The sequence below is a fragment of the Tauraco erythrolophus genome, chromosome 4 (assembly GCF_009769465.1).
Source record: "Tauraco erythrolophus isolate bTauEry1 chromosome 4, bTauEry1.pri, whole genome shotgun sequence".
Classification (NCBI taxonomy): domain Eukaryota; kingdom Metazoa; phylum Chordata; class Aves; order Musophagiformes; family Musophagidae; genus Tauraco; species Tauraco erythrolophus.
The window spans coordinates 35,707,661-35,734,022 of NC_141468.1; the positions used below are offsets into that span (position 1 = coordinate 35,707,661).

At 40.2% G+C, this 26,362-nt stretch overlaps 1 protein-coding gene across 1 annotated transcript in view; it reads right to left on the reverse strand.

Moving 5' to 3' along the window:
• The window catches only part of NELL2 (neural EGFL like 2), a 164,676-nt gene that overhangs the window by 107,774 nt on the left and 30,540 nt on the right, over nucleotides 1-26,362 (reverse strand). Inside the window, exons 4-9 of the mRNA XM_086609966.1 lie at nucleotides 17,540-17,713; nucleotides 17,333-17,429; nucleotides 13,252-13,324; nucleotides 12,978-13,060; nucleotides 11,784-11,912; nucleotides 10,396-10,498 (exon numbers count right to left, since the gene is read on the reverse strand). Coding sequence (XP_086466092.1) covers nucleotides 10,396-10,498; nucleotides 11,784-11,912; nucleotides 12,978-13,060; nucleotides 13,252-13,324; nucleotides 17,333-17,429; nucleotides 17,540-17,713 — 659 coding nt within the window. The remainder of the gene's footprint in view (nucleotides 1-10,395; nucleotides 10,499-11,783; nucleotides 11,913-12,977; nucleotides 13,061-13,251; nucleotides 13,325-17,332; nucleotides 17,430-17,539; nucleotides 17,714-26,362) is intronic.

The window sequence follows — 26,362 nt, forward strand, 5'->3', positions numbered from 1 at the left end:
TTCCAAGAGCAACCAAGGCAGTATCATAATTTTGATTTCCACGCAGAAAGTTACAGAAATCATTTCAACAAGTAGTAGGAAAAAAATACTAGTCAGTTACTCTGTACAGAAAGGTTTAGAAGGGTCAACTGCCCTCCCAAACAAATGGACAGAGCTTTCTTCTTAGTGGGAACGGATACCAAATAAAACACCCTCAAAAAGGCAAAAATTAGTAAAACCACTCTATATTGGCAAAGATGCAGAAGAGTGATACAAAAACATAAGAATCACTGCAGATACAGCGCTGTGCCTGGTACAGTGAAGAAAGCAAGTAGCAGAAACTCTTCAAATAAAGAGGACTGCAATGATTGTTTTGAAAGGAACAGATGATGAAAGTATGAGAAAGGACTGTTATATCGTATCTGCTGAGATTTCAATTTTAAAGTTGCGTCTCACATGGGACAAAGTGGCCATTGTTTGAAGCCAAATACATTTTATGAGCTGACAGATCTAGAAACAGTGATCAATAACAGCCTGGAGGTCTATACATCACACTTCAGATATCTGCAAGTGATGGCTATGAGAATTAACTGAGCGGTAGAAGATTTTATTCACTACACATTTCCACTGAAAAAATTTCAAACTTCTGCAGTCCGAAAGACTGAAAGCCACTGGTTTAAATCATTGTCTTTACAAAAAGACAAATAAAGGATAACAATATACATCATTTTATATTAATCTCACTGAATCAACTTCACTCATATTTTACCATCCCTTCCTTAGGCTGCCAGGGGAAATAAGCTCACATTATTGATGGTTTTGTGGTGGGGTTTTCTCAATATTTTACTTATAGTGTTTCAGGCTTCACAACCTTCCCATTTTTTCACGTGACATAGGCACTGCCAGAAAACTGTACATGTGCCTTCTTTTACACTCCCATGGCTCCTACCAATGTCTCCCCTAGACCAGCTTTCCACCCAGATGACCCTTGTCAATGTGGCAATCCTGTTATGAATAAGAGTATGTTGAATGCAAACTGGTCTTTGAAAACTGCACAGGTCTCAACAAGCCACAAATCTCATTTGGTGAGTTGGTTGGGTTTTGGTATTTTGCCCTATCCAGTTCCATTAAGTGCTCTCTGCCCCCAGTTTGTCACTTTTCTGTGACCTTGTCCAGAAACTGCAGTTTAGGGTTTTTCAGCTAAAGCCAAATACTGCTCTTTTTCAGAACACGTGCCCATTGAAGATCATTGTTACTGGTAGTACAGAAATTTTCAATATCTACAGAGGAAAGTTCCAGGCAGAAACTAGAACATCAGCTACAAGCTGCTGATTTGGCAACACGCTCCTGGTTATGGGACCAAAAAAAACCCAAATTAAAACAAAACCAACCAACCAAACAAAAATCTACACCAAAACAAAACTAAAAAAGAAAAACATCAACAAAACAAAACACAACACCATATTCCAATGATGCAGAGGCAGAGTGACATTAGCACATCACCAATGAGAACGAATATCAATGCACAGCCATGTGAACACCCACATATCCTAGGTGATTTTTTTAAGTATAAATAGAACCAGAATTTTTTATTATTATTGTTTCACAGCCACCTGACTAAGCAAAATTCTGGTGAAATCAGTGTTACTAAAGTCAGGGTAGTAACTTATTACAGACGGGAACACTGCCAGTCTGTCCACTTCCAGCTGTCTGAAAGCCAAAATATTCATATATAACACATGTTAATGTTTCATTCGCACTGGAAATAAACTAAAATAATAAAACACTGCAGGTATTTTAGATTTTGTGAACTCCCTGGTAAGAACATAATGAAAAAGGAATGGAAAAGAATAGGTTCTCTTCCCAGACAGCCTCGACAAAATAGGTTATAAGAGCACGGGAAAGCAGAGCACGGCCTCCAGCAAAATTTTCCATGTAAAAAAATATTTTTAATTCTCTATCAATAAAATTACCAATATTATGTTTCCAATTTCTTTTTTAGTGTAGATTGCTATACATTCAGTGTAATGTATTTTAATGAATAAGGATTTTCTTAAGTATACTTTATTTTATAATTCATTCCCCAGGCACACAGTAAGACTAAAACTAGATCACTCTACCATTAACTGGAATTCTCCTCATCTACTGATACATTGCCTCCAGATCTAGAGTCTTCCAGTGGAGTTCCATAATGCATGGGGTCCAGCATAGCTGAAAAGCCACTCGCCTAGGAGGGAGCTGCACTTTGATCTGTGAAAAGCCTGACTGAGACACAGTGCTCCGATTCCCCAAGTCCTCCCCTGCTAACATGGAACAATGAAATTCAAAGGATGTAGGGAAGGAGGAAAGGAAACGTAGGAGCAATATATTCTGAGAAGCCCAATTACTGTAAGCTGTATTTTAATTTATACAGAACAACAGACATACGAGGAGTGAGTTTCCTGCTCAGAAGGGAACTGCAAGTGAAAAAACTCAGTGTTTCCCTTCTGACGGAGGCATACTGCCCAGCTTCCAAAGAACGAAGACCATTGGAGACTACAAGCTCCCAACGATTTTGGTATTGTATATATAACAGAGATAAAGCAAACATATTGCTATGGTATAAGAGTAGTTTGAAAATTTCAATAGCTTTAGCATGAAAAATATAGCAGAGACTGAACAGCTAGGGTCAAGGGTGAGATGGGCCCTGCCTACCAAAGTCAAGGGGAGTCTTTCCACTGTCTTCAGCTGGCTTTGAGTTCAGCACAGGAAAGGTCCCAAGACATTCTTAAAGCATCTCAATGCTCAGCTTCCTGAGATGTTACACTTCCCAGAGAAGAGAAGGCTCTGAGGAGATCTTCCCAGTGTGTGCAAATGCCTGATAGAACAGAAGGAAGAAGAGGGAGCCAGATTCTTAGTGGTGCCCAGTGATAGGGCAAGAGGAAATGGGCACGAATTAAAACACGTGAAATTCCATTTGAATACAAGAAAACACTTTTTTACTGTGAGGGTGACTGAGCACCGGCACAGGTTGCCCAGAGAGGTTGTGGAGTCTCCATCAGCATAGATATTCAAAAGCCGTCTGGACATAGTCCTGGGCAACTGGCTCCAGGTGGCCCTGCCTAAGCAGAGGGGTGGAACCAGATGACCTCAAGGTGCCTTCCAACCTCAACCATTCCATGAGGCTCTGAGATTGTAGGAGCTATGCTAGATTCACAAATGATACATGCATCAATTATGCATTTCCGCTGTAGCTTTGTAAATCTAAAATAGCTCCACTGATTCTACTGACTTACACGAGTTCAAGGATGCTTTCTTTCCCCTTGAAAAATATGTCTTTAGAAAAAATATTTGTGTCTTATTTCTAAATTAATATAAATACTGCCTTTCTTTTGAAGACACAGAGCTGCTGAAGTGATAAGATAATATAAACGGGCAGTGAAGTACAGTGTAATTAACATTGGTAGTAGAAGTGTGTACATAATGTTTTTTATCTGTCATTATAACGTGATACTATCCATGTATGTGATTCAAAAGCCTGAGAAACAAGGTTCATGTGAATCATTTCAGCACAGAAAAATCCAGAAAGCAGAGGCTGAACGGACACTGTTCTGCTAAACGCTAAATAACATTCAGAAGTTCTGCATGCTGACTACGGGAGGTTATAATAAATAACATGGCTCTAGGAAATAATCCAGAGCCGGCTATATTTCAGATATCTTTTAGTAGGCTAAGTTATCTGATTTTTCATATTACCAAAAAAAAAGTTAAAAATAACAGAATTTATGCTGTATTTGAACTTGTATCTTTAAAAGTCACATATAAATACTTATAATCAAAAAGCAACTAATCTTTTGCCAGAATGTTGCTTCTCCTTTATATTCAAAAGTGTGCATTTTTAAAAAGAAAAAAAGCTATGATAAATGATCATGCTTCACTGCTAAAACTGCCTCTTCTTTCTCCAGTACTAACGCTGGTTCTGTTGCCCAGAGCCAGTTGGCTGCCCCAGCAGCTCCTCCAGCATTTCGCTGAATGAGGTGGGGGTTGGTGTGCCACACTGCCACCGATGCACGTCACCTAAGGCAAGATGGTGCCACTCCTTCAGCTCAGAAGAAAGGTGGCAATTTTGTGAGAAGATGAAACTCAGCGAGCAGCACAGGCTTAAGGCCATAATGTTGCAATCCACCTGGACAAATGATGAATTTCAGAGGAAGCTTAATCAATATTCCCTAAGTTTCTAGGTAAAAATTTTGCTGATAGTTAGTTGCTGTGCAAATAAGAAGCAGATGGGCTTTCACAGCTCCTTCTCCCTGTGTCAGGAGGCTACATGTGCTGGAGCTTGCAGGAGAGTGCACAGCTTTGAGGAAAATCAAGGCATCATGAAGAGTGAAAGGGGATATCCCCTTAATTTTAATTATAAAATTAAAAGTTTCTGTAAGCTAGCAAGACAGATCACTGTATCAGCAACCCATCCATGTTATATGAGCTACCGTGTTGATAGTGTTTAAATTATTTTGTTCAAAAATCCTTCCCAAGTTATATAACCTCTCTATACGCTCTCTCTCCAGCCTGCTAGCAACAGAAGTGTGAGCTGATCCAATCCAGTCCTTTGCTTCTCACAGTTGCTTAACTTACTTGTGTTAGAGTGTGGATTTGGCTACAATGCACCAGAAAAATCAACAAATGTCTTGCTTCGGGAAAAAAACAAAAAAAAAAAAGAAAACAAAAAGAAAAAAAACCAAGTGAATGGAAAAATCACAGCCTGCAGATTTGAAAATAACAGCTCAGAGTTTAATCTCCACTGAAATCTGTTGGGATAGATTTAAACAGTTTGGAATTAGGTCTACAAGCATCTGCAATGTCACTGGGAGGAGGACAATGATGAGAAGAGAGCAGTTTCTTCCTGGAGATCAGTCTTTGATGACGAGAATTATTACTGCACCAGGTACTGGTACAAATATCACTTCTGGCTTTAAAAAAAAATGAAAATCAGCTAGTTTGTTAAAAATACACTGGCTGTATTTAAAAAAGTACATATATCACACAGCTATTGGAAATGATGTCTTAGTGTTAATACACTGACTAATAAAAAAGTTACCATAAAAAGATTTGCTGACCAAGTAGCAATTGTCTCAGCTACTAAGACATTGGCAGCCCTTCCACAATTCACTGAAAATAAATGAACTTGTCCTTGTACTCCTTAAGCCAACCAACACCAGGGTCTAAAGCAATACTTTGCAGGGTCAGTAGGGGAGCTTAATCTCTCCCCGATTTGTATCAGTGCCTATCACCACACAATGCACTTGTCTCTGCAGAAGAGAAAGGATTTAATTAACTCTTGCACATACCATCTCAGATAGGTTTAAAACTGCATTGGGAATAGGAAAGAAAGTGGTCTCTGCTTCTCAGCACCAAACAATTCTCCACAGGAAGCTCTCATTGATCTAAGATGTATGCTCTGGGAGCTGGACTGAATTTTGTGTTGAATAGCTTGCCTGTTACTGCAACATATATCCAACACACTGGCCAATTTATGTACCTTAGAAGATCGCTGCTTCTTTTAGCCCATTACAGCTAACAGAAAACACACAGTAATTTGCATGCATTGCCATTCCTTATGCTAGAAGCACTGACCTTCACACAAGACAAAACAGAACAAGTTATCTGAATGTCCTCAAACAAAGGTACAGAGTTAGAGGAGAAGGTCAGAGTTTGTTATTTTTGTTTTTCTTTTGGCTCACAAGAAGAGCCAAAGTCAAAGCAATATTGGTTAAAAAAAAAAATCTACAACATTCCTTACTAAGTATTCTGTCCTGAACTAAACATTTAAAAAAACATGAAGAGTCCGTTGTGCTGAAATTCCTGTAGTGTTGAGAACGTCACCAAAGGAGATACAACAAAGCTGCACTGTTCAATATTTAAACGCTGGGCTAGGCTGAAGTTCAATTCCTGGGGCTCAGCAGTGTGGTAGGCTCCCACGAGTCTCAGCGTAACTGAGAGGCTCAGAACCAGGCTTAAAAGTCCAGCGCTTTCCATTCCTGTGTGACACACCTGATATTCACAGTAGTAACTGATGGAAAGATTAACCTCACAACTTCAGCTGTCTAATAAAAGTTTGATGTCTACTCTAATCGTCTGCACTCTCTATATAGCCCATAGAAAGAAATGTGCACATCCAGAAGGCAATTCATCCCATCTCGGCCAGACCCTTCTCAGTACCAAGTGTCCTCTGGAGGTGCCAGTCTTCCACTGGCTATAGAGAGCCTAACTGGTGGTGTCCACACTAGTAAATGAAACAGGACAAGTAAACGAAACAGTAAATGACAACAGGCTTGAAAAGGCTTGATTACAGACAGCAACCCTCCACGCAGTCAGAGTGCTGGCACACTTCAGGGCAACATTTTGGCTTGTACCAGCCAACGTGCTCTGATGCAAAGCCAGGCATGGCTGGGCGGACAGCACCAACCAAAGGCCATCACCAGTCAGCCATCTGGATTCAGATACTCTGTTGGGACGGAAAGGGAAGAGAGCTTTCCCATGTAGATGTGAGCCACAAGTGTCACCTAGCCCCAGGGCCATCGGACTGTGCATGTCCTATTTTATTTAACAGTATAAATACAGATTATATTCCCAAATTCTACATGTCTAAAGTCATGTGGAATGAATCCATCCTCAATCACTACAAAAAGACCAACCAAATAAACAAAAAAGAAAAAAACAAAAACCTGTGAAGCCTGCTTGCTGGTCACTGTAAAAGCCTTAAGCGCTGTACATTTTTACTCTTCTGTGCCAGCTGTCATTAAATCAGACCCACTCGTTTCATTTTTGATGGCTTTCTTCACACACCAGCAGAAAAAGTAAGGAAGAAGTGCAGAGCGAAGCTGCATGAGCCGGCACAGGCAGGACACAGGAACAACCACAAAACCACAGACGAAACGCAAAGGGTAAATTTATTTTCTTACCTCGCCAACCTGGGGATCCCCAAAGCAGCACTCAGGCAGAGGCACATGAGCAGGACCACAGGCATCGAGGAGCTCGGTCCATGCTAGAGGATCACTGAACCTGCTGTTTTCGCCTGTATTTCAAGGATTCACGCAGGCATAGTTTACCACTGTGCTTTCATCTTTCCCACAGCAGGGCAGGAATCTCAAGCATGTTTGATAGGGTGCCTCTAAGTCTATCACAGGCCTACGTTATCTCAACACTGATGTTCTACTTGTTCAACATACAAGGCTAAACAACAATTAGTATGATATATGTGTTTTTCTACATCCCAGCTGCACATCACTTGAGTGTGTTTACAATCCTCCTCGCCAATCTTCTGTTATTTTCCCACAGAAGCACTCTGTCCTGGGTGAGACACAGCAACAAGGCTGCCACAGCTACCACTGCCTGGGCAGTTCTACTCACACAACAATTCAGCAGAAACAGCCCAACATCTGGTACGAGGTAGCACAAATACCAGGAAGGAAACAGAGATATCCATACACAACACCAAGCTGAGTGGTGTGGTTGACACGCTTGAGGGATGGGAAGCCAGAAGGACCTGGACAAGCTTGAGAAGTAGGACCATGTGAACCTCATGAGGTTCAACAAGGCCAAGTGCAAGGTCCTACACATGAGTCAGAGCAATCTCCAGTATCAATACAGGGTGGAAGTTGAAGAGATTGAGATCAGCCCTCCAAAGAAGGAATTGGGGGTATTGGGGGATGAAAAACTGGACATGGACTGACAATGCGCACTTGCAGCCAAGCAACTAAAATGATCAGAGGGCTGGAGCACCTGTCCTATGAGGAAAGGCTGAGAGAGTTGGGGTTGTTCAGCCTGGAGAAGAGAAGGCTGAAGGAGCCTTCCTTAAGGAGACTTACAAGAAAAATGAGGACAGACTTTTTAGTAGAGCCTGTTGCAATAGGACAACAGGTAATGGTTTTAAACTAAAGGAAGGTAAATTCAGACTAGATATAAGGAATAATTTCTTTTACTATGCGGGTGGTGAAACACTGGAACAGGTTGCTCAGAGAGGTGGTAGATGCCCCATCCCTGGAAACATTCATGGTCAGCTTGGATGGGGCTCTGAGCAATCTGATCTAGTTGAAGATGTCCCTGCTCACTGCAGGGAGGTTCGACTAGATGACCTTTAAAGGTCCTTTCCAAAGCATTCTATGGTTCTATGTTCTGTCTTGAAAGAAATACTGAACTCAGCTAAAGAACAGTGTATTAGGCATCGCTTTTTCTCAGCATTGATGATTGATTGTTTAATACCAAGGATAGTGGCTCCTTGAGCAACACACCCTAATTAACTGCTTTCCCAATTATAAACCATCTGTATTCGCTCTACATAATCTAGTCAAATGCCACATCCCCTGATATTGCTCTAAGACTTGAAACAAAAAGTTACTCTCAGAAACCGCCCAAATGGAAGAATTCAGCTCTGACCCCTGAAGCAAGAACTGTGTTCACTAAGCACGCTGACTGCAATCAGCTCAACGGTGAGCTGAAGACACTAAGGCGGCAGGATTCAGATACATACATATGAACTCAGTGACAACTCAGCATTCCCACCAAACTGACCTGAAGAATAAGTGAGGTTCCTGCAGTCTCCATTGCCTCTAACTTCCACTCTTTACACTCTTTCACTGGAATTTAACTACCTTGTCAATGGGACTCCAATTCACACTCTGTCCTTTAGTTTCAGGGAGTTGGCCACTTAAAAAGTTGTTTGATTATTTTTTTAAAGGCACTTTAAATAACCTGGATGAAATTAGGAATAATTTTTCAAAAGAAACTTTTATTGCTTTTATTGTTATTTTTTGACCTAATCATTTTTCTCATAGTTTGTCAAGAGTTGTATGAGTGCCCATTACTTACAAATTTAATTAGGTACTGGCATCAAATTAACAACACGGAAAGCTAAAAAGTTTTTGATAACACTAAGAATATCAAAAAGACAATATCAGAGTAAACTTCACAGTGTGCTGTACCAGCACTGTATGCTAACCGGAAGAAGTAGTAATGCTGCATGACAAGGTCAGTGTCCATATGCTCTTTCACATTTCTTGACCTTTGTCAAGACTTCAAAAAAAAACCACATCATAAGACATCTTCTGAAGTTGAGCGCTTCCCCATTAACATTTGGATGGAGAATTCCCAGCTCAATTCACAAGCAGTATATTACAAAAACATACTTCAGAGGATCAGGTTTTCAAACTCTGCCATCATGGTCAAAAATTCAAATATAGGCTTGAACTCCACACATCTCCCATCCCTGAATTACCAATTCCCTGAGTCATCTAATATGCATGGAAATTCTGTGTAGCTGGTTAAAAAAAAAAAAAAAATCACAGTATTTGAATTCTCATTTCCTCTCAATTAGGATTAATCTACTTGAGTAAGTTAATAAGGTTTCATAAAATGGGATGGTTTGTGTAACTTCTAACACAATTCAGTATTAATAAACTCCTGTGGGAGCAAGATCAATGGAGTACAAAACGTCTTCCTGAATTTTATCTTACAACATGTCATTTTAACCAGTTATATATTTCTCTATACTCTGTAAGAAGTTTTATACAACAGTAGAATAGTGATGAAACCACATAGAAAGATCTCAACATTTACAGAAAAAAGTGTGTGCCTCTCATGCTCAATATCAAGCATGGATTCCACCGTAGTCTAAAATATAGTCATCACATATGCAATAGATGTACAGAATCAATCTGAAATATTATATATAGTCCATCTAGATAGTGATTTACCTAAAATTCCCCTTCTCTGGTCCTATTTGCAACAAAACCAAATGCTATAAAACCAAAGGTAATCACCTGTCTTAAATGACAATATTAAATTATCTCTATTCAGTTTCCTGTATAATTCTGTCTGACCTTTTGTGAAAGAACATTTCTAGGTGTCTGGTTTTTGCTGGTCTCTTGGGTCTAGTATGAGTTTTCTCTTCCTTAATTACAGAAGAAGAATCATAAATCTGAACCTCCACTTCTAGCACTACAACATAAGGTTGAAAATATCTTCTTCTTGCAATAGACGTGTTAGAAACACTGGTCAAAACAAACACAGGGCAATTATTCTTTAATTTCTAGCAGTTTGTTCTAAAAAATAGACTATAGAAGTCTGCAGAAAGTTTTTTAAAAAACTTATTTTCTTTTTCAACATCGATAATAAATAAATATGCTTAACAAAAAAAAAAAAAAAACCCAAACAAAAACACAACTATAATAAAACAGAATAATACCCACACCTGAAAAATGAAAACGTTCTGGTTATCCATTTTCCAAAACATTTCAGAGAAGTCTAAGTTCCCTGATTCCTCGACCCAAATATTTCAGAACCCTGACCAGTTCTTTCACTGACATGTTTACAGAAAGATTCATTCCCTTTACAGATTTCAAAATATCCATTAGAAGGAAGCACGACAGTAAAACTTACATTGGCATTCTTTGCAGCACTTGCCATCCACATACGCCAGGGCAGAATTAAGTGGGCAGTCAGCGTGGGGGCAAATCAAAGCTTCGCACTGCACCGTACCGTTCTAGAAAAACAAAAGGTGCTTAACTGATGGCTATATTTAGCAAAAGCAGAGATGTTCTCAAACACAGGAACTTAAAAAAATCTATTTTTAATGCAATGAACTCTCTAACAACACCCAAAAAGACATTTTAACCTGGTTCTTTTAATAACTACAAGAACAGAAACTATACCTTTAGAATATCATGCATACAATCTTTTAGACATGTATGATGTGTTCTTTGAGATGATAATGATCAAATTTATTTTTTTTAGAGGCAAATCTATTTGAAGGTAAAACATTCTGCCAATCAGCAGCAAATTGACAGATGAGGGAGAAATAACAGCCTCACAGAACAATACTCTGCCTTCTGATTTTTACATACGAGACAATACGTTTCTAAAAGGTAATCATATCATAGCTGCAAGACAAATCTGAGACAAAAATACGTAATGCATTTAACACTAAATTCAAGGAATTTTAAATAGCTATCAACCCGATTTGATACCAGGGACTAAGTCTTGTTCTTGTCAACCATAAAACACTAAAAGCAAAATTAATATCCCTTTGGAAATATAAAGATCAAAATCATACTAAGCTTAAGGAAAATCATTTAGCAAATTATAGATAACAGTAAATCAATCTAAGGTGCAGTACAGACAACAACAGCCTTTTCACCAATTTCTAATAGCCTTTGGACTAGGTATTTAATGAGTACAAATGTAATTAATGAGTTTTACATGAATGGACAATAACAAAGATGCCATGGTTTGGTACCTGAAAGGATACTTGCAATCACTTCTGGAGTTGTGATACCTTCGGGAATCTTCCATCCACCTAACACATCTTTTCCATTTGTGATATAACAGAGCATGCATATGACCCTGACATTTTACTCTTTATTACTTATTGAGATGTAACCAAAGGCAACCAAAGGGAATCAGACACAAGGAATCTATTAAATCATTTGCTAAGAAAAAGGCTGTATTTATAGTGACAAAAAGCAGGGAGTTGATTATCCAGAGACACTGTTCACAATTCAGTGCATGGGAATACATGATAGCTACGTATATTGCATAGCATCTCCCTATGGTGACACGAAATATAGGAGAGCTACACATGCTGGCACTGCTGAAACAATAGGAAAATGTATTTATTAATACTATTCCTTAGATTTAAGACAGGTCTTCTAGCACGTTTTTGTTACTACCTAGTAGTACCAGAATAATTTCTCAATATTTGCCTCAATAAAACTGTATTCAGAGGAAACACTGAAGTTCCTGAGTCCCCACTCAAATTTTGGCCATACCATGCAAGTGCAGTTCTTACAGCCGTCTGTCCAGGATTCAAACTCTCTGTAAGTCGTGCCTTTCATCATGCAGGTCCTTTCACAGTAGCACTGATCCAACTTGTTCATCCTCTGCTCAGCTTGGGACAACTGTATTTACAGTTGAAAAAAAAAGTTTTAAATTTGTAAGTGGCTTCCACATTACTATAAACATGATTGAAAGTGTCTCCCTTATCATCAAGCATGCAGATGAGAGAATAGACGTAGGAAAATGCAGCCAAAGATAATAAAACAACTGTTGTCAAATACAATTTGATTGAACCATCAGTCATTCAGAGACAGAAATTAAGAAGTAAGACATGATGCATTTCATCTTTCACTAATAACATCAGGGACATCACGAAACAAAGTGAGTAGGTCAGGATGAGTATGGTCCCTGATTTCTCATCTCTGTATTTGTGAACCGACCAAGAATCTCGCTCTACATCAACTACCTGCACATACTAGGTTATGCGCAAAAGACCTGAATCTGATCAGAGAGGCAAAAGTGGAGGTAAAGCTCAAAACCAACATGTTTAGCAATTGTTCGTCCCGCTTCAACCAAGGCATCTTTATCATTTGTGTATCAGATTAGCCAGATAACAGCATTGCTGTAGACATGTAAAGAACTGATATTTAAAACCAGAAAACTCGTCTATGTTCACCAGCAGACATGAATGCTTTTGGTGGGATATTCTGGGGGGGAAAAAAAGCAAAGAAAATGCTGCTTTGGATTCTTAATTCCTTGTCATGCATGTATTTTGTCTGAACACACCTTTGACAGCTCAGGTCTAGAATAGCCTTGGACCAATAGGTCTTGCTGCAGTAGGCACTCATAAGCACAGTAACCTATTTCATTCTAGGTTTATTGACTTGTTAGCCTAATAGATAGAGATCGAATATCTATGTCCCCTTCCTTGCTCAGGGATTTGGATTCTGTTTATTATTAAAAGATACAATTCTATAAAAAAATTAAAACACAAGAAAGCTCTTTGAACTGGGAATTTGTATGTATAGACACTAGGCCCAGATACATAAATATAAACACACCATGCAGGGCTGTTCCACACACACCCACATGCACATCCCCACATATACACAAATAATCTAAAAAGACGGCAGTTAAAGCCTTATAGTCCTCATTTCTCCCATGCCATGTCTCCTAGTAAACATTACCTTTGCTGACGTTTTTGCTAAAATATCTTGCAGTTCCATAATTTTCTGCACAAGTCCATGGAAGTCATTACAAGTTGGGCATGCTAGAATAACAAAAAATGTATATTAATAAAATAAAAAAACCCCATGTATTCACAACACGAACATGACAGTTCAGTCATGTCAAAGTTGACAACCAATACACTGAAACTCAAGGTTTTAAGAAAGCTTGTAGGACAGAAAGTAGGTACAAAGCACACCTTTCATTTTATGGTACCAGAATTAATAGACTTACTGCGATTAAGATCTGGGCATTGAGAAATAAATCCTTGAGGCATGACAAGTAATTGCACATCTTGCATTATGCCCTATGTGTAAGTGAAGAGAGGAAAAAAAAAAAAAAAAGGATGCATTATTTTTACCTGTCAAAATTATGTTTTTTGTTCACCATGTAAAACATTCAAGCCCCACAGAAAAAAACAATACTATGAATTCACAGCTACTTGCTTGGACCCAATGCAATGATAGAAGAATAAAGAGAAGGTAAAATAGATAGATGTACAAGTACAGACATACTGAATCATTTTTAAAGACAGAAATTACTTTTAAAGAACCAAATCATTTTTAAAGCCATAAGATTAAATGTCAAGATGTAATTATGTGGCAAGAGTTTGGTTGTTTTGAATTCATTGTTATTTTTAGTTAGCCATTGCAAAAAAGCTTGAAAATGACCTTTGAAAGTAATTGGAAAAACAGTTGCGGTTTCAGTTACTTTGAAACATTCTTTTAAATAAAATGCGAATTTTTCACTAAGCTACAACTGTCAAAGAGAAGTGAAGACTAAAGAAACTTGAGTCAGGAAAAACACATTCATGCAAACCCTCTATGATTTCAAGGGAAATCTTTCCATAAAGCATGCAGAATGCCAAGAAACTACACGTCTGTTAGACAGGTGGCAAGTCGCATGTTGACAAGAATTTGGGGGAACAGGAAGTTTAGCAGGAAGTTCAACTACACCACGTGGAAAGAGCTGGTTTCACCCAGAAGAATAGATCCCATGCTTCCAGGCAGAATTTACATGCATCCTTAGTCATAAGATGTAATTAGCAGCCAGTTTGCTGCTCTCCAAAAGCAAAGGCCAAAGAGTCATTTCCAAGTGAGTTATCCTATCATATTTGCTCCAGATGTTCCTTTCATCCATGACTCCTGCCCTGCATCTCCAAAACACCTTCTTAGGAAGAAAAGCAAAACAATTACAACATGCTTCAGCATGCTTATAAAGAGAATGTTTCACGACACTAACAACACAACTAAATGCAAAAGTCCGCATTTCATCTACATACACAGGGCGTTCAATATAGATGTTGCAAACTCAAAGGACCAGAATTTTGACCTCAAGTGAATGACACGGGGTGACTTAGTAACCTAAGTGACCTACAGAGAAGAGCAGATGTCACTGGAGGGCAACTAAGAGAGTACTTAAGTACCATGCCTACCTTTCTCCCTTAACAACAAAGGTACAATCTAGGGCAGCTGGACACTCCCCTATGCTGCAGAAGGAGCCTCAGTGGTTAGCTAATAGTGGAAAAAATAGTTGTGAATGAGACAGGGTTCTGCGCCACGACCTCCCACAGCGCGTGTTCTGGAAGTCAGGAGCAAAGACCTCTTTGAAGAGCACACCAAAAAGCTCACTATATTCATTTCTCCCTTCTTACCTCGGTGTCATCAAGTTCAAACTCATGTCCACTCAAGTTACGGTATTTTTGTGATAAAGAGGAATGCCAAGATCCAATCCACTAAACTTTAAAACCCTCTTCACTGAACACACAGGCATGTATTCAAATCATTTAGCTACTACCTAACAGTAAATCTCCTCCAACTATTTGAGGATCTTTATTCACCATGTATCAGCTGTGATACGAGCCGACTCTGCCACTTGCCAGGAATTCAGGTTCCTTCTCATTCTCCCAAAGTAACACCAGACAGCTGTGACATCCAGCCCACCCAGGCTCCCAAACCAAGACCTTCTGACAGTACATGAGAGGTTTTGCACAGGCTCCTAAAGAACCTAGTAGTTCAAATTAACACACCACTGGATGCTAGGTATCAAGAGAAGTTACATGGTACCAGAAATCAGATAGCCAGAATTGCACTCTCAGACTTCAGACTTCGAAGTGAAACAGGTACAAACACATCCCAGTGTGAACATGCCTACTGGCACACTGGTTTAGTGCAGCAGTATTAGGTTCAAAATCAAATAAAGACAAATAAAATCTTTTTCAGAGTGACTAATGATTTGGAGTATCTTGAACCCTCTGGACAATCCATTTAAATCCACTCAAAGCAGCCTGATTTTTGGAAACAGCTAAGCACCTGGATCTCTCAAAATCAAATCAGTAGTTGTCGTCTGACAGTGGGTGTCTAAAAATATAGGCTCTCCAAAACCCTAAGAAGCATTGCAAGTCTTCATCTTCTAAACTGATGAACTCCCATACAACAGTGTCACATTTTCAGATGCAGTTTGACCACTGGTACTATATTATGCTGGAGAAATCACTTAGCACAGTGCGTTCTGGCTATATCAATGCTCTTTTAACAGTTATCCATTTCTGTATTTCTATTAAGCTGGTTTATATTTGTAACTGAGGCAAAATTCTCCATGCATTTAGTTTAATTTTATCTTTCTTGAAAAGAAAGAAACAGAAGAAAAAATACAGTCCACTACTGGAGTATTTATTTTTCTACACCTAATGAGCTTCTCCACAGTGACTATTATTTGGCAAAAAGAAAAATATAATCAAGTAAAAAACTGAGATGGCACAAAAAAATTAAAAGTAATATTAAAAAAGTATTAATTATAACCACATAGAATAAATGAAGTGTATCTGAGATCAGTTTAAGCAATGTATTACTTTCTGATTCTATTCTTGGTGTCAACTGTTTATTTAAGCCAGAAATATAATTTTGCAGCTTGTTTAGCAGACATCCTTTTCATCTTTTGAAGGAAAAGCAAAGACATATTGAATTAAAAATAAAAACAAAGTCATGCTTCAGTTTTCAAATCTGAGCGCCCCACTGGACCTCTGTACTTCATGGACAAGAAGGATATAAATTAGCATTTAAGTATAGCAAACAGTATTTCAACACCCAAAAACTGACTTTAACACAAAAGCACAGAACTTGCTGTGAAAACACTAGTCAAAGTGGTTTATGCTGAAAAAAAGATTTAGCAGGCCATATTTTAAAAAGTGATTGGGTCTGTGATCAACATCATCAATTCTATCTTGCAGCTCAAGTAAAAATACACCTAGAGGGAAGAAAATGGGACTGCAGTGTGGGATGCCAACATCCACAGGGATGCCAACATTTGTTAAAGCAGCTTCAGAGAAGACCGAGGCCAAACCACAGATAGTGGCTGTGACCAATGAGTGCTACCTAATGGACCGAGAGGAATCAAAATTTACACTCCAGTTCAACACAGCTATACACCAAGTGCTTGCTATATATACATGTTAAAACAGAAGCAGTAAGCAAAAAGCACGTACAAATATTCTTCCTCTGGGGGAAAAAGCATTCTCTTCATTCATGCTAGTCATCTCACTCATTTCTGAGCCAAGAAGACATTGTGATGAAATCTACATCCTACAGAGGCAATGAAACTGGAGTTCTCTAGACTGTAGTGTTCTGCAACACACAAACATATCTAGCAACAAAACAGACAATAATCTGACCATTTAGTTTCTGGAATTCTGTTGCAATCAGCCATTTTCCTTTCCCTGTCTTACACTGCTGTTGGCTGTGTCGTTTGGTGATACCGAGCCCTGTGCATCTGACTCTGCAGCTTTACTTAATGAAGTCCAGTTTGATGGAGACACAGCTCACTGCATTAGATATGCTGATACACAACACATCACAGCCTTAAGAACTGTTACAATTACAGAAGCACAGACTGGTTGAGGCTGGGAGGCACCTCCTGAGATCATCTACTCCAACTCCCCTGCTCAAGCAGGATCAGCCACCGCAGGTTGCTCAGTGCCATGTCCAAATGGCTTTTGAATATCTCCATAGTAGTCTTACTCTGACCAACCTCACAGTAGAACTGTTTTCTTATGATCAAATGGAATTTCAAGTGTTTCCATTTTTGCCCATTGTTTCTTGGCCTGTCAGTGGGCACTGCTGAGAAGAGTCTGGATCTCTCATCTTCATTTCCCCACACACATTCAGGTATTTATACACATTGATGAGATTCCCCCTGAATCTTCTCTTCTCCAGGCTGAATAATCCCAGCTCTCTCAGCCTCTCCTCATATGAAAGATGCTCTGATCCCTTAATCATTTTTATTTAAGTCCACTCTTTTCCTTTCATGGAATGCATACCTTAAAATAACCGTGTGCATTATTCCTCTGTCCCAGCCAAAAGGTTGTGCCCAAAGGTAAGTCCATGAAGGGTTTTTCCACCACTCTTTCATAAATTCTAAAAAGGAAGGGGAAAATAAAATCCCAAGTTGTTATCATTTCATTTACTCAGAGCTGGAATGTTCTAAAAGTGACAATTCCTTAAAAAAAACAACACACTCTACTCACTTATTGCAGTCCACATGTAAAATCAAGTGAGAGGCACTGATTGCTAAGGAAAGCCTGTGCCATTTATCATCTGCCAAAATGTATGGGAATACTTCTGTGTGGGAGCGATGACTGCCTGAACGATAATGCAACCTGATTTCATTTCGATGACCGCTGCTTTCCAGCTCCAAGTACCTGTGCCATAAATGCATCATCATGTCATGAACCATTCTTATCAGCACAGCAACATTTTACATAACATAACTTCTCATTATCATGCAGGAACTATATAAAAGAGAGGGAAAGACAAGCAAGGAGATACAAAGATGAAAGTAGACACTTTGCAGATATGCACTGCATCCTTCTTCTCAATAACACATAATAGCAGTTTCCAGCTCTCACGTAAATACACAAGATCTGAAGCCAAATATTTTTTTTCCTTTAAGTAACACTATTTTCTATAACAAGATCTGATTGGAAATATAATTACTCTGTTATGAATAAATGCCTCATATCCTGAAAGCACAGTAAGGATACTCTGAAGGCATGAATGAACAAAAGGCACCACCAAGTTTTGTGATAGGGACATCGCTGGCCATTACCATGGACACTGCTTTGTTTGCTTTCAGATGTACTGTTAACATCTCCTTTCATTTTTCATAATGAAATTTCTCCAAAGAAATACAAAATCACAAAGTGCTAACCCTTCAGAACAATTAATATATGTATACATATTTTCCTTGTTAAATAGGTATGTGTCTTTGTGGAGAGTGTGTATACATGCATATATACACGTATATGTATACACACATATATGCATATACATGGTAAAAAAAGAGCAATGCAGTTGTACCAAAATAAGTGCACCATACACCAGATTTGCAGATTGCAAACACAAGCTTTGCTGGTGGAATTCCAGTAGATCAATTTAAAAAGCACCCTATAACCAAACTTGGTACTTAGTCAGACACATACTTCTTGCATAACAGATCTCTTCTGGGATCAAGCTTGATGAACCATTTGTCTTCTAAGTACTAAATTTCTCGTTTCAAAGTCCCCCCCTAAAATGCTTTTAAAACAGGAAAGAAAAACAGAAATGGAGATTCTCTAATAATCATACACAACCTACAGCTAAAGAGCAAGGAAAATAACATAGTATGTGGTGAGATGCACAACAACTGGGAGAATGGACAATTCATTTTTGTCTATTTTTGCTGTTACATCTGCACTCAGGCATGACAGTGGTTGGTAATCCAAGTGCATACGTGTTTTAGGGTGATGTCGTTTACTTTAACAGGCTATCTATACTAAAGAACAGACAAGACAATGATTGCAGTTTTCAAGAGTGAAGATGAGACCAAATCAAAACCATCTTGCATAATCATTATCCCTAGGAGAAGGCTAGGCTCACTGCATATCTCTCCTTGCTTCAGGGCATTCCATACTGGAACATGCCCAGCAACAGCACAAAAACAATTATCCTTTTGCAAAACCAGCAAAGGGCAATGACTTCTTCCTCCCCAGTATTAACAAAGTAGTTAACTAGAGTCAGCAATAAATTTTATAATCTGAGGCAATTTACCTCCTCATGATCCAAAAATAATTTTTGCATTGGCAAGAAATATAAGCTAATTGAAGGCCTGGCTGTAAAAAAAAATGGGCCATAGTGGCAGGACAGTCAACTTAATAACCTCCTTTGTAACTCAGGCTTCAAGGATAAAAATAAAGTCACTCTCAACCGAACAAAGAATGGGAACTGGACTCCTTCTGCAATTTTTAAGTGTCTCCACTCAGCTGCAGATACAATCTGGAAAAAGGAAGGGATGGCTATGTTGAAACATTATCTTCTGGTAGAACCAACAGCTAGCTCCTACTCTCTTCAAGGTTAACGGCAAAATTGATGCCGGCACACAGAGATGCAGGCAGGCAGGGAACAAACTACCCAATAGACACATGCTCAGTACAGAAGGTATAAAATGAATACTCATGTTGCCCCTTATGCAGGTGAGATAAGGAAATCTCTGAGAATGAAACATGGATTTCCCAATAAAAGAAGATGTCATTGTAAAAATTTCAGGAATTAAGAGCTGCTGAAAGAGCATGCTGACATTCGACAATGCTGCAATAAGCAAGGAAAACTTCCTATACAAAGCTGCAAAAACTGTAGACACATGGGTTTTGTTTTAACTGTGATTAATGCTCTGAGATTCAAAGGCAATCTCTTTTGTTCTTCCGTTTGGAAAACTAACACAGACATCTACCTTTGAAAGGCTTGGCGATAGTTAGAGAAAACGTGCATCAAAATGAAAAATAAAATAATCACCATTAGGAGAATTATTATGAGAATAATTTATCATTTACTAATAATCTATAGAGGCAGCAGGCAAATGCAATTAGCAAAGCAAGTGGAATGACAGAACAATATTCCCTTCATCTTGAACTAACATCATGACACTGACACACAGACAAGTCAACCACTTTTATTTCACTTTTTACAAAATACCATGCATGCTATTCCACTTTTCTAGATTTGTTTAACTGCCTGGACTTAAACAGCTCTAGGTCAGTCTCATGAGCTCCAGAAGATGGGACAAGCCTCAGCGCTGACAGACAGACACAGGTGGAAATATGAAGTGTGCCCGCAGTAAGGCTTCTCGTGCCATCTGTGAGGCTGTAACACTTGGGTACGGGCTTTGCAAAGGTTTGGAAGAGTCTTTGAGAAAGTAGGCTAAGCATTAACAAATACACCTGGATTTTAAAAATGGAATTTATAGTGATAAAATTACTCTATATTTCTCTGAACACTCAGGATTACCAATCTTTTGAGAGAGAAAAGAGGGCGATCTTGGTCCCTAAATGGACTTACTCGCAAACAATAACTGCATTGTGCTCCAGTCTTCTCCTAACCAAGAATCTCATTACTGAAAAGTTTCAAGGGAATCTCATCAGCTGAATCACTATTTTCTTGTCCACGCCACCACAGCCCAGCCCAGCCATCGCATCAGCTCAAGAATTCCCCTCACTAACATCACTACTGCTTCTCCCAACAGCTCCAAGACACTCTTTTGTGCTGCAAAGGCAGCACAGAAAAATAAACCACAGTGAGAAACACAGTACAACAGCAGAACCTGCTTCCCCCTTTCCTAACATCCATGATCTCTGTGGTTGTTTAATCAATACCAGCCTACTTGATTTTAACCCCAAAAAAACCCACACACGCTTTGGGTCAAATGGATTTAACTTAGTAGAGAGACGATATGTGCATAGGTTTACTATGTTTGACATACGGAGAAGAAAATGCCAACCTGAAAAAAGGTTGTTACATCTCCACAGATCACTCTGTGCACGCACAACCATTGCAAAGGCAACAGTCAAGGCCACCGTAAGATCAGCTGCTCTGCTTGGAAACCAGCCAGGCAGCGATCCCTTAGGTACAGACTAAGGCTGAGCCCATCTTTGTAAGAGGAAGAAATTTGTCTTAAATGTCCCAGAGGAATTTGAGACAGAAAACAGAGATGTTTTCTCTGCTGCCCAGCACTGATCCATCGTAACTGCTGGATAAGGGTTGACAGTCAGCAGACCTGCTCAGCTGCAGAGTTGCTACCACACATCCCGGTGAAGGGCTTGTGGTTTGCACGAGTCTGTACAGGACCTGCTCTTCAGGTTGCCACAGACCAGTGTGGAGGAGACTGTGGAAGCAGAAGTCAAGATGTACAGCAAAAAGCAAGAGATTTAGGAGAAGAAACACCAGGTGGTCCTGGTGTATGCGGTAGCCGTCTTTGAGAAGAGGGAGGTATGGCCCTTCCAGGTAACTGCCAGTGTTGGTAATTCCAAGTCTTTGATGGCTCACTCGCTCATTTGGCATCCCTGCCCACACAGCAAACCCACGCTGTAGCTGCCCACTCTTACTTCAGGCAACTAATAATTTCAACTTCAATTTACAGCATGTAGACAAATATTTTAGAAGCTAAAGGCAAGATATCATGTCCACTGCTTATGAATTTATTACAGGATGTTGAGGTTTTTTAAACTTTTACTACTCACATTTATTGATACAGTGTTAAAAGAGCTCTTCATGGCTTTTTGATCTACACTAAGAAGAAAAGGAAAACCAGTAAAATTAAAAAGAAGTACATACTTAAGGAAAAAAATAAAATCCTTATCTGTATTACTTATAAAAATCTCTATCTGAAGATTTTTGATACAAAAGTTCAGGCTTTTGTGTTAGGTATAATCACACAAAACATTAAAAAGAGAGAGCCTACTCAGTAGACCCTACGCAGAGCAAATTATGGCTACAACAGCAGTAAGCAACTCTGCCACATATAGATTATGATGTAAGAGCAACTCACGCCACACAGCCACCACATTCTGCAATGCGTTATCTGCTCTTTTCGTGGTATGACGACTGGGCAGTCAAGAGCGTGAGCCTTATTTTTGTATTTGGAAGTAACGCTTAAAGTGTTTTGAAACATCAACTGGGAGTTTTTACCGCTTGGTGCATCCCCTGGAGCAATATGGCATCAAAATATCCCCAGACGAATTCTAAATGCCAAGTGGCACCTGCACTACAGCTGTAAAACACTAGTCCCTGCCTCTCACTTACACTACCGCTTGGCCTTATTGGCTTTGCCCTTTTCCCTGACTACGGAGAGCTCTGCCTAGGCAAGAGATGACTGACTGCTTAGCCAGGGAGTGATAAACAAAAAACAGGTCTTCACTTCTCTGGATAAGTTGGTAGCACTTAGTGCAAGTGCACAGCGGGGAGGAAACGCACCAATTCAGTTTCTGTCCCTTTCTTTTGCCGAATGCAGTTTTAGAGCCAGACAAGAATTTTCTGACATTGGATATTTTTGTTCAACAGTGCTGATCCATTCATTAGAACCAAACCTTTTGATGGAAACATTCTCACAGCAAGGCTTGTGGGGTCCACAATCAAATGCTTGTTGAAATGAGAGACAGACAGTGCAAATCTAAGACTCTCTGAAAGACTTTCTCAAATACTCTGTAATGCCATCGTTATTACCTATTTGAAAGCAGAGATCCTAAGCAAAGAGAGGTTGAAATCAGAAGAGGGTATTTTCCATATCGAAACAGAGTACATAAACAACAGGACAGTAATACCAGTCTCTCAGGTCAAACTGATGAGGCTCTCCCATTATGCAGAATTCATCAATCAAAAAGAGTAAGTCAGGTACAAGAGCAACCAAAATTCATTAAGTTGATCTCAAGTCCTATGCCTGTACTTATAAATAAAGCCAGCAAGGCCCATTCCCTGGCCCTGAAGACAAATATTAACAGTGGTGCTCCACTACAACTCACATCCATATGGGTGCTCTCTCCCACTTCTTCCCTGAAATGGGTGGGGGTTTTTCCACACTGCCTGTTGGGAACAGTCCCTGGCCAATGCTACTCCACAGATCATAGCCTGGCATCATCAGCAAGAGTGCTAATTGCAAGAGACAAAAGCATGCCAAGGAAGATGCTATCAATTACGCAGAGCAGACAACAGCAGACCAGAGCTCCAGCCTGGGCCAGGGTGCTTTACTAGCACAGCACTGGCCAGGTGCTGCCAGCAAAGCTTTTTACCGCATTGAGGGGAAAAAGAAAAAAAAAAAAAAAAGAGAATGACACTCCTCAGGACACTTGTCTCAGATGAAGAAGAACCAAGTTCAAGTCCCTGTTCCAAATCAGGCAGAGAAGAGATCAATGGTGCGAGGAAAATGCCTCTAAAGTACCCTCAGCCAGGGAGCTACTGATCATTTTGGCATTTACATATCTTCTGCTGTTTATTTTCCTCTACCACAAAAAAGGTCAGCCATTTCAGCTTTGTTCCAGCATGACACTGCTCATCACACTAGATAGCTGCAGAGCACAGTTGAGGAGGAGAAAGGTGCATTCCTGATATACACAGGAGATGGACCTCCACGCTGGGACATGCCACAAGGAACACCCTCCACTTTGGGATGTTCATGGGAGAGAACAGCCAGGCAACAGATGACTGGGAGGCCAGAGAGACACCATATACCCATACACACACACATTCACCTGCAAACACTCCTGGCTACTGCACACTGCCACAGCTTCTCTCTGGCCAGAAAGAAGCCACAGCACAAGGTGAGGAGAGAGGGAGACTTGCAATCTCTTGGTGTGGAGGAGGAGGAGGAGGCTAGGAAACAGATGGAACTGAGGCTGCTCAAATCCTTTTCATCCCTGTCCCACTCAGTGTACGTACCCAATTCAAACAAATAAAGCATGTGGGAGAAAAATGTCAGTAAGTCTATGGGACCTGACGAGATGCACTTCAGAGTCCTGAGGGAATTGGCTGAGCTAGTTCCCAAGCCACTCTCCACGATATTTGAAAAGTCATGACAGTCAAGTGAAGTCCCTGGTGACTGGAAAAAGGGAAATATCGCACCCTTTTTCTAAAAAGGTAGAAAGGAGGACCCTGGGAACTACTGACCTGCCAGCCTCACTGCATCTGCCTGGAAATATCACAGAACAGATCCTCCCAGAAGCTACGCTAAGGCATATTGAGGTGATTCGAGACAGTCAGCATGGCTTCACCAAGGGAAAGTCATGCCTGACCAACCTAGTGGCCTTCTATGATGGAGTGATTACATCAGTGGATAAGGGAAGAGCTACGGATGTCATCTATCTGGACTTCTATAAGGCCTTTGACATAGTCCCCCACAGCATCCTTCTCTCTAAATGAGAGATGGGGATTTGATGGATGGACTGTTTAGTGGATGAGGACCAGAGAGCAGTGGTCAACGGCTCAATGTCCAGACGGACATCAGTGATGAGTGGTGTCCCTCAGGGGTCTGTACTGGGACCGTACTGTTTAATATCTTCATCAGTGACATAGACAGCAGGATCAAGTGCACTCTCAGCAAGGTTGCAGATAACATCAAGCTGAGCAGTGCAATGATTTAAATTGCAACGCCTGAAGGATGAGATGCCATCCAGAGGGACCTGGACAAGCTTGAGAAGTGGAACCATGTGAACCTCATGAGATTCAACAAGGCCAAGTGAAAGGTCCTGCACATGAGTCGGGGCAACCTCCGATATCAATACAGGGTGGAAGTTGAAGGGATTTAGAGCACCCCTGCTGAGGAGGACTTGGGGGTACTAGGGGATGAGAAGCTCAACATCAGCCAACAGTGTGTGCTTACAGCCCAGAAAGCCAATCATATCCTGGAGTGCATAAAAAGAAGTCTGGTCAGCAGGTCAAGGGAGGGGATTCTCCCCTTCTACTCCACTCTGGTGATACCCCACCTGGAGTACTGCATCCAGCTTTGAGGTCTTCAGCACAGGAAAGACATGGACCTGTTGCAGCGGGTCCAGAGGAGGGCCACTAAAATGATCGGAGGGCTGGAGCACCTCTCCTATGAAGACAGGCTGAGAGAGCTGGGGTTGTTCAGCCTGGAGAAGAGAAGGTTCCAGGGAGAATTTATTGCAGCCTTTCAATACTTAAAGGGGGTTTATAAGAAAGATGGTGACAGACTTCAGCAGCGCCAGTTGCAATAAGACAAGGGGTAATGATTTTAAACTAAAAGAGGGTAGATTCAGACTATGTATAAAGAAGAAATTTTTTATGATAAGGGTGGTGAAACATTGGAAAGGGTTGCCTAGAGAGGTGATAGATGCCCCACCTCTGGAAATTTTTAAGGTCAGGCTAGACAGGGCTTTGAGAAATCTGATCTAGTTGAAGATGTCCCTGCCCATTGCAGGGGCATTGGACTAGATGACCTTTAATGGTCCCTCCCAACCCAAACTGTTCTATGATTCCATGAAAAAAATCTTGTTTCCATCAACATCTTGCAGCCCCTCATCTGACTTTGGTGGGGCTGCTGTGATCTGGAAGCCTTTGCTGGTTTTGAAGGCAAGAATTTGCCTCTCACCTGAGAGATCTCTTCACTCACCTCCCAGATTTTGACCTCAGCTATGCCTCTAAATCAGGAAGGTAAAATCTTGCCTTCTCCACCTGCAGAGTCTGCATAGCTTCTGCTGAGTTTAGTGCTACAATCCAACAGTTCCTGGTCATCACAGCAATAAGAAATCCCGGACCCTCTAATGTTACTGCTGATGACACGGCGAGGTTCTCAGCACTTGCAGGGGCTCAGCAGGAGCTAAAAGTGGGAGCTGAGGTCCCACTTAGTTCCACAAAGCACTTCCAGAGGAGCTATTCTCCCAAAAAGTGCTTGCTTGGCCTTGCCAAAATTCAAACCTGGTGTTACGGCACATTGTCCGTGCTGTCCCTGTTCAAGCTATGAATATGAAATCAAATTCTCAAATCAGGAAATACTTTTTGAAACACATTTCTTGCCCTTGAGCAATTGCTCTCATGCCTTCCATCTCTCGCTAACCCCATTTATCAATGTATTTATTCCCATTTTGCTCTCACTATCAACACAGCCCCACTAATATCACTCTTGCCTACCTGAAGCTTCCTTTTCTGCTAAAAATCAAGGAGGAAAGAAACTTCTCCAGATCAAACACTGTAAAAACAAATTGCATAAACCATCCCTCTCACTCCCTTTCTTGACAAAGTTTCTCCACGGAGAGCAAGAGGACTGCAAATACAACAAACAACATTCCAATACATATATCAGTAAAAGCAAAAGCCAGTGTCAATCTAACTCTTCCCATTTCCTACCCTAGAGGAATACAGAGTCCTTTGTCATTTATTTGTTACTAGAAATCCTTTCAAACAGCAGCAGCAGAATAACGGTATCTGTCAAAACTCACCTTTCAACTATTTCACTGGTGGTTTCCAGTGTCATAGGCAGGGACAAATCTCTTTTCTCTCATTCAAGTAGGTCTGCCATTAGTCTCAACTCA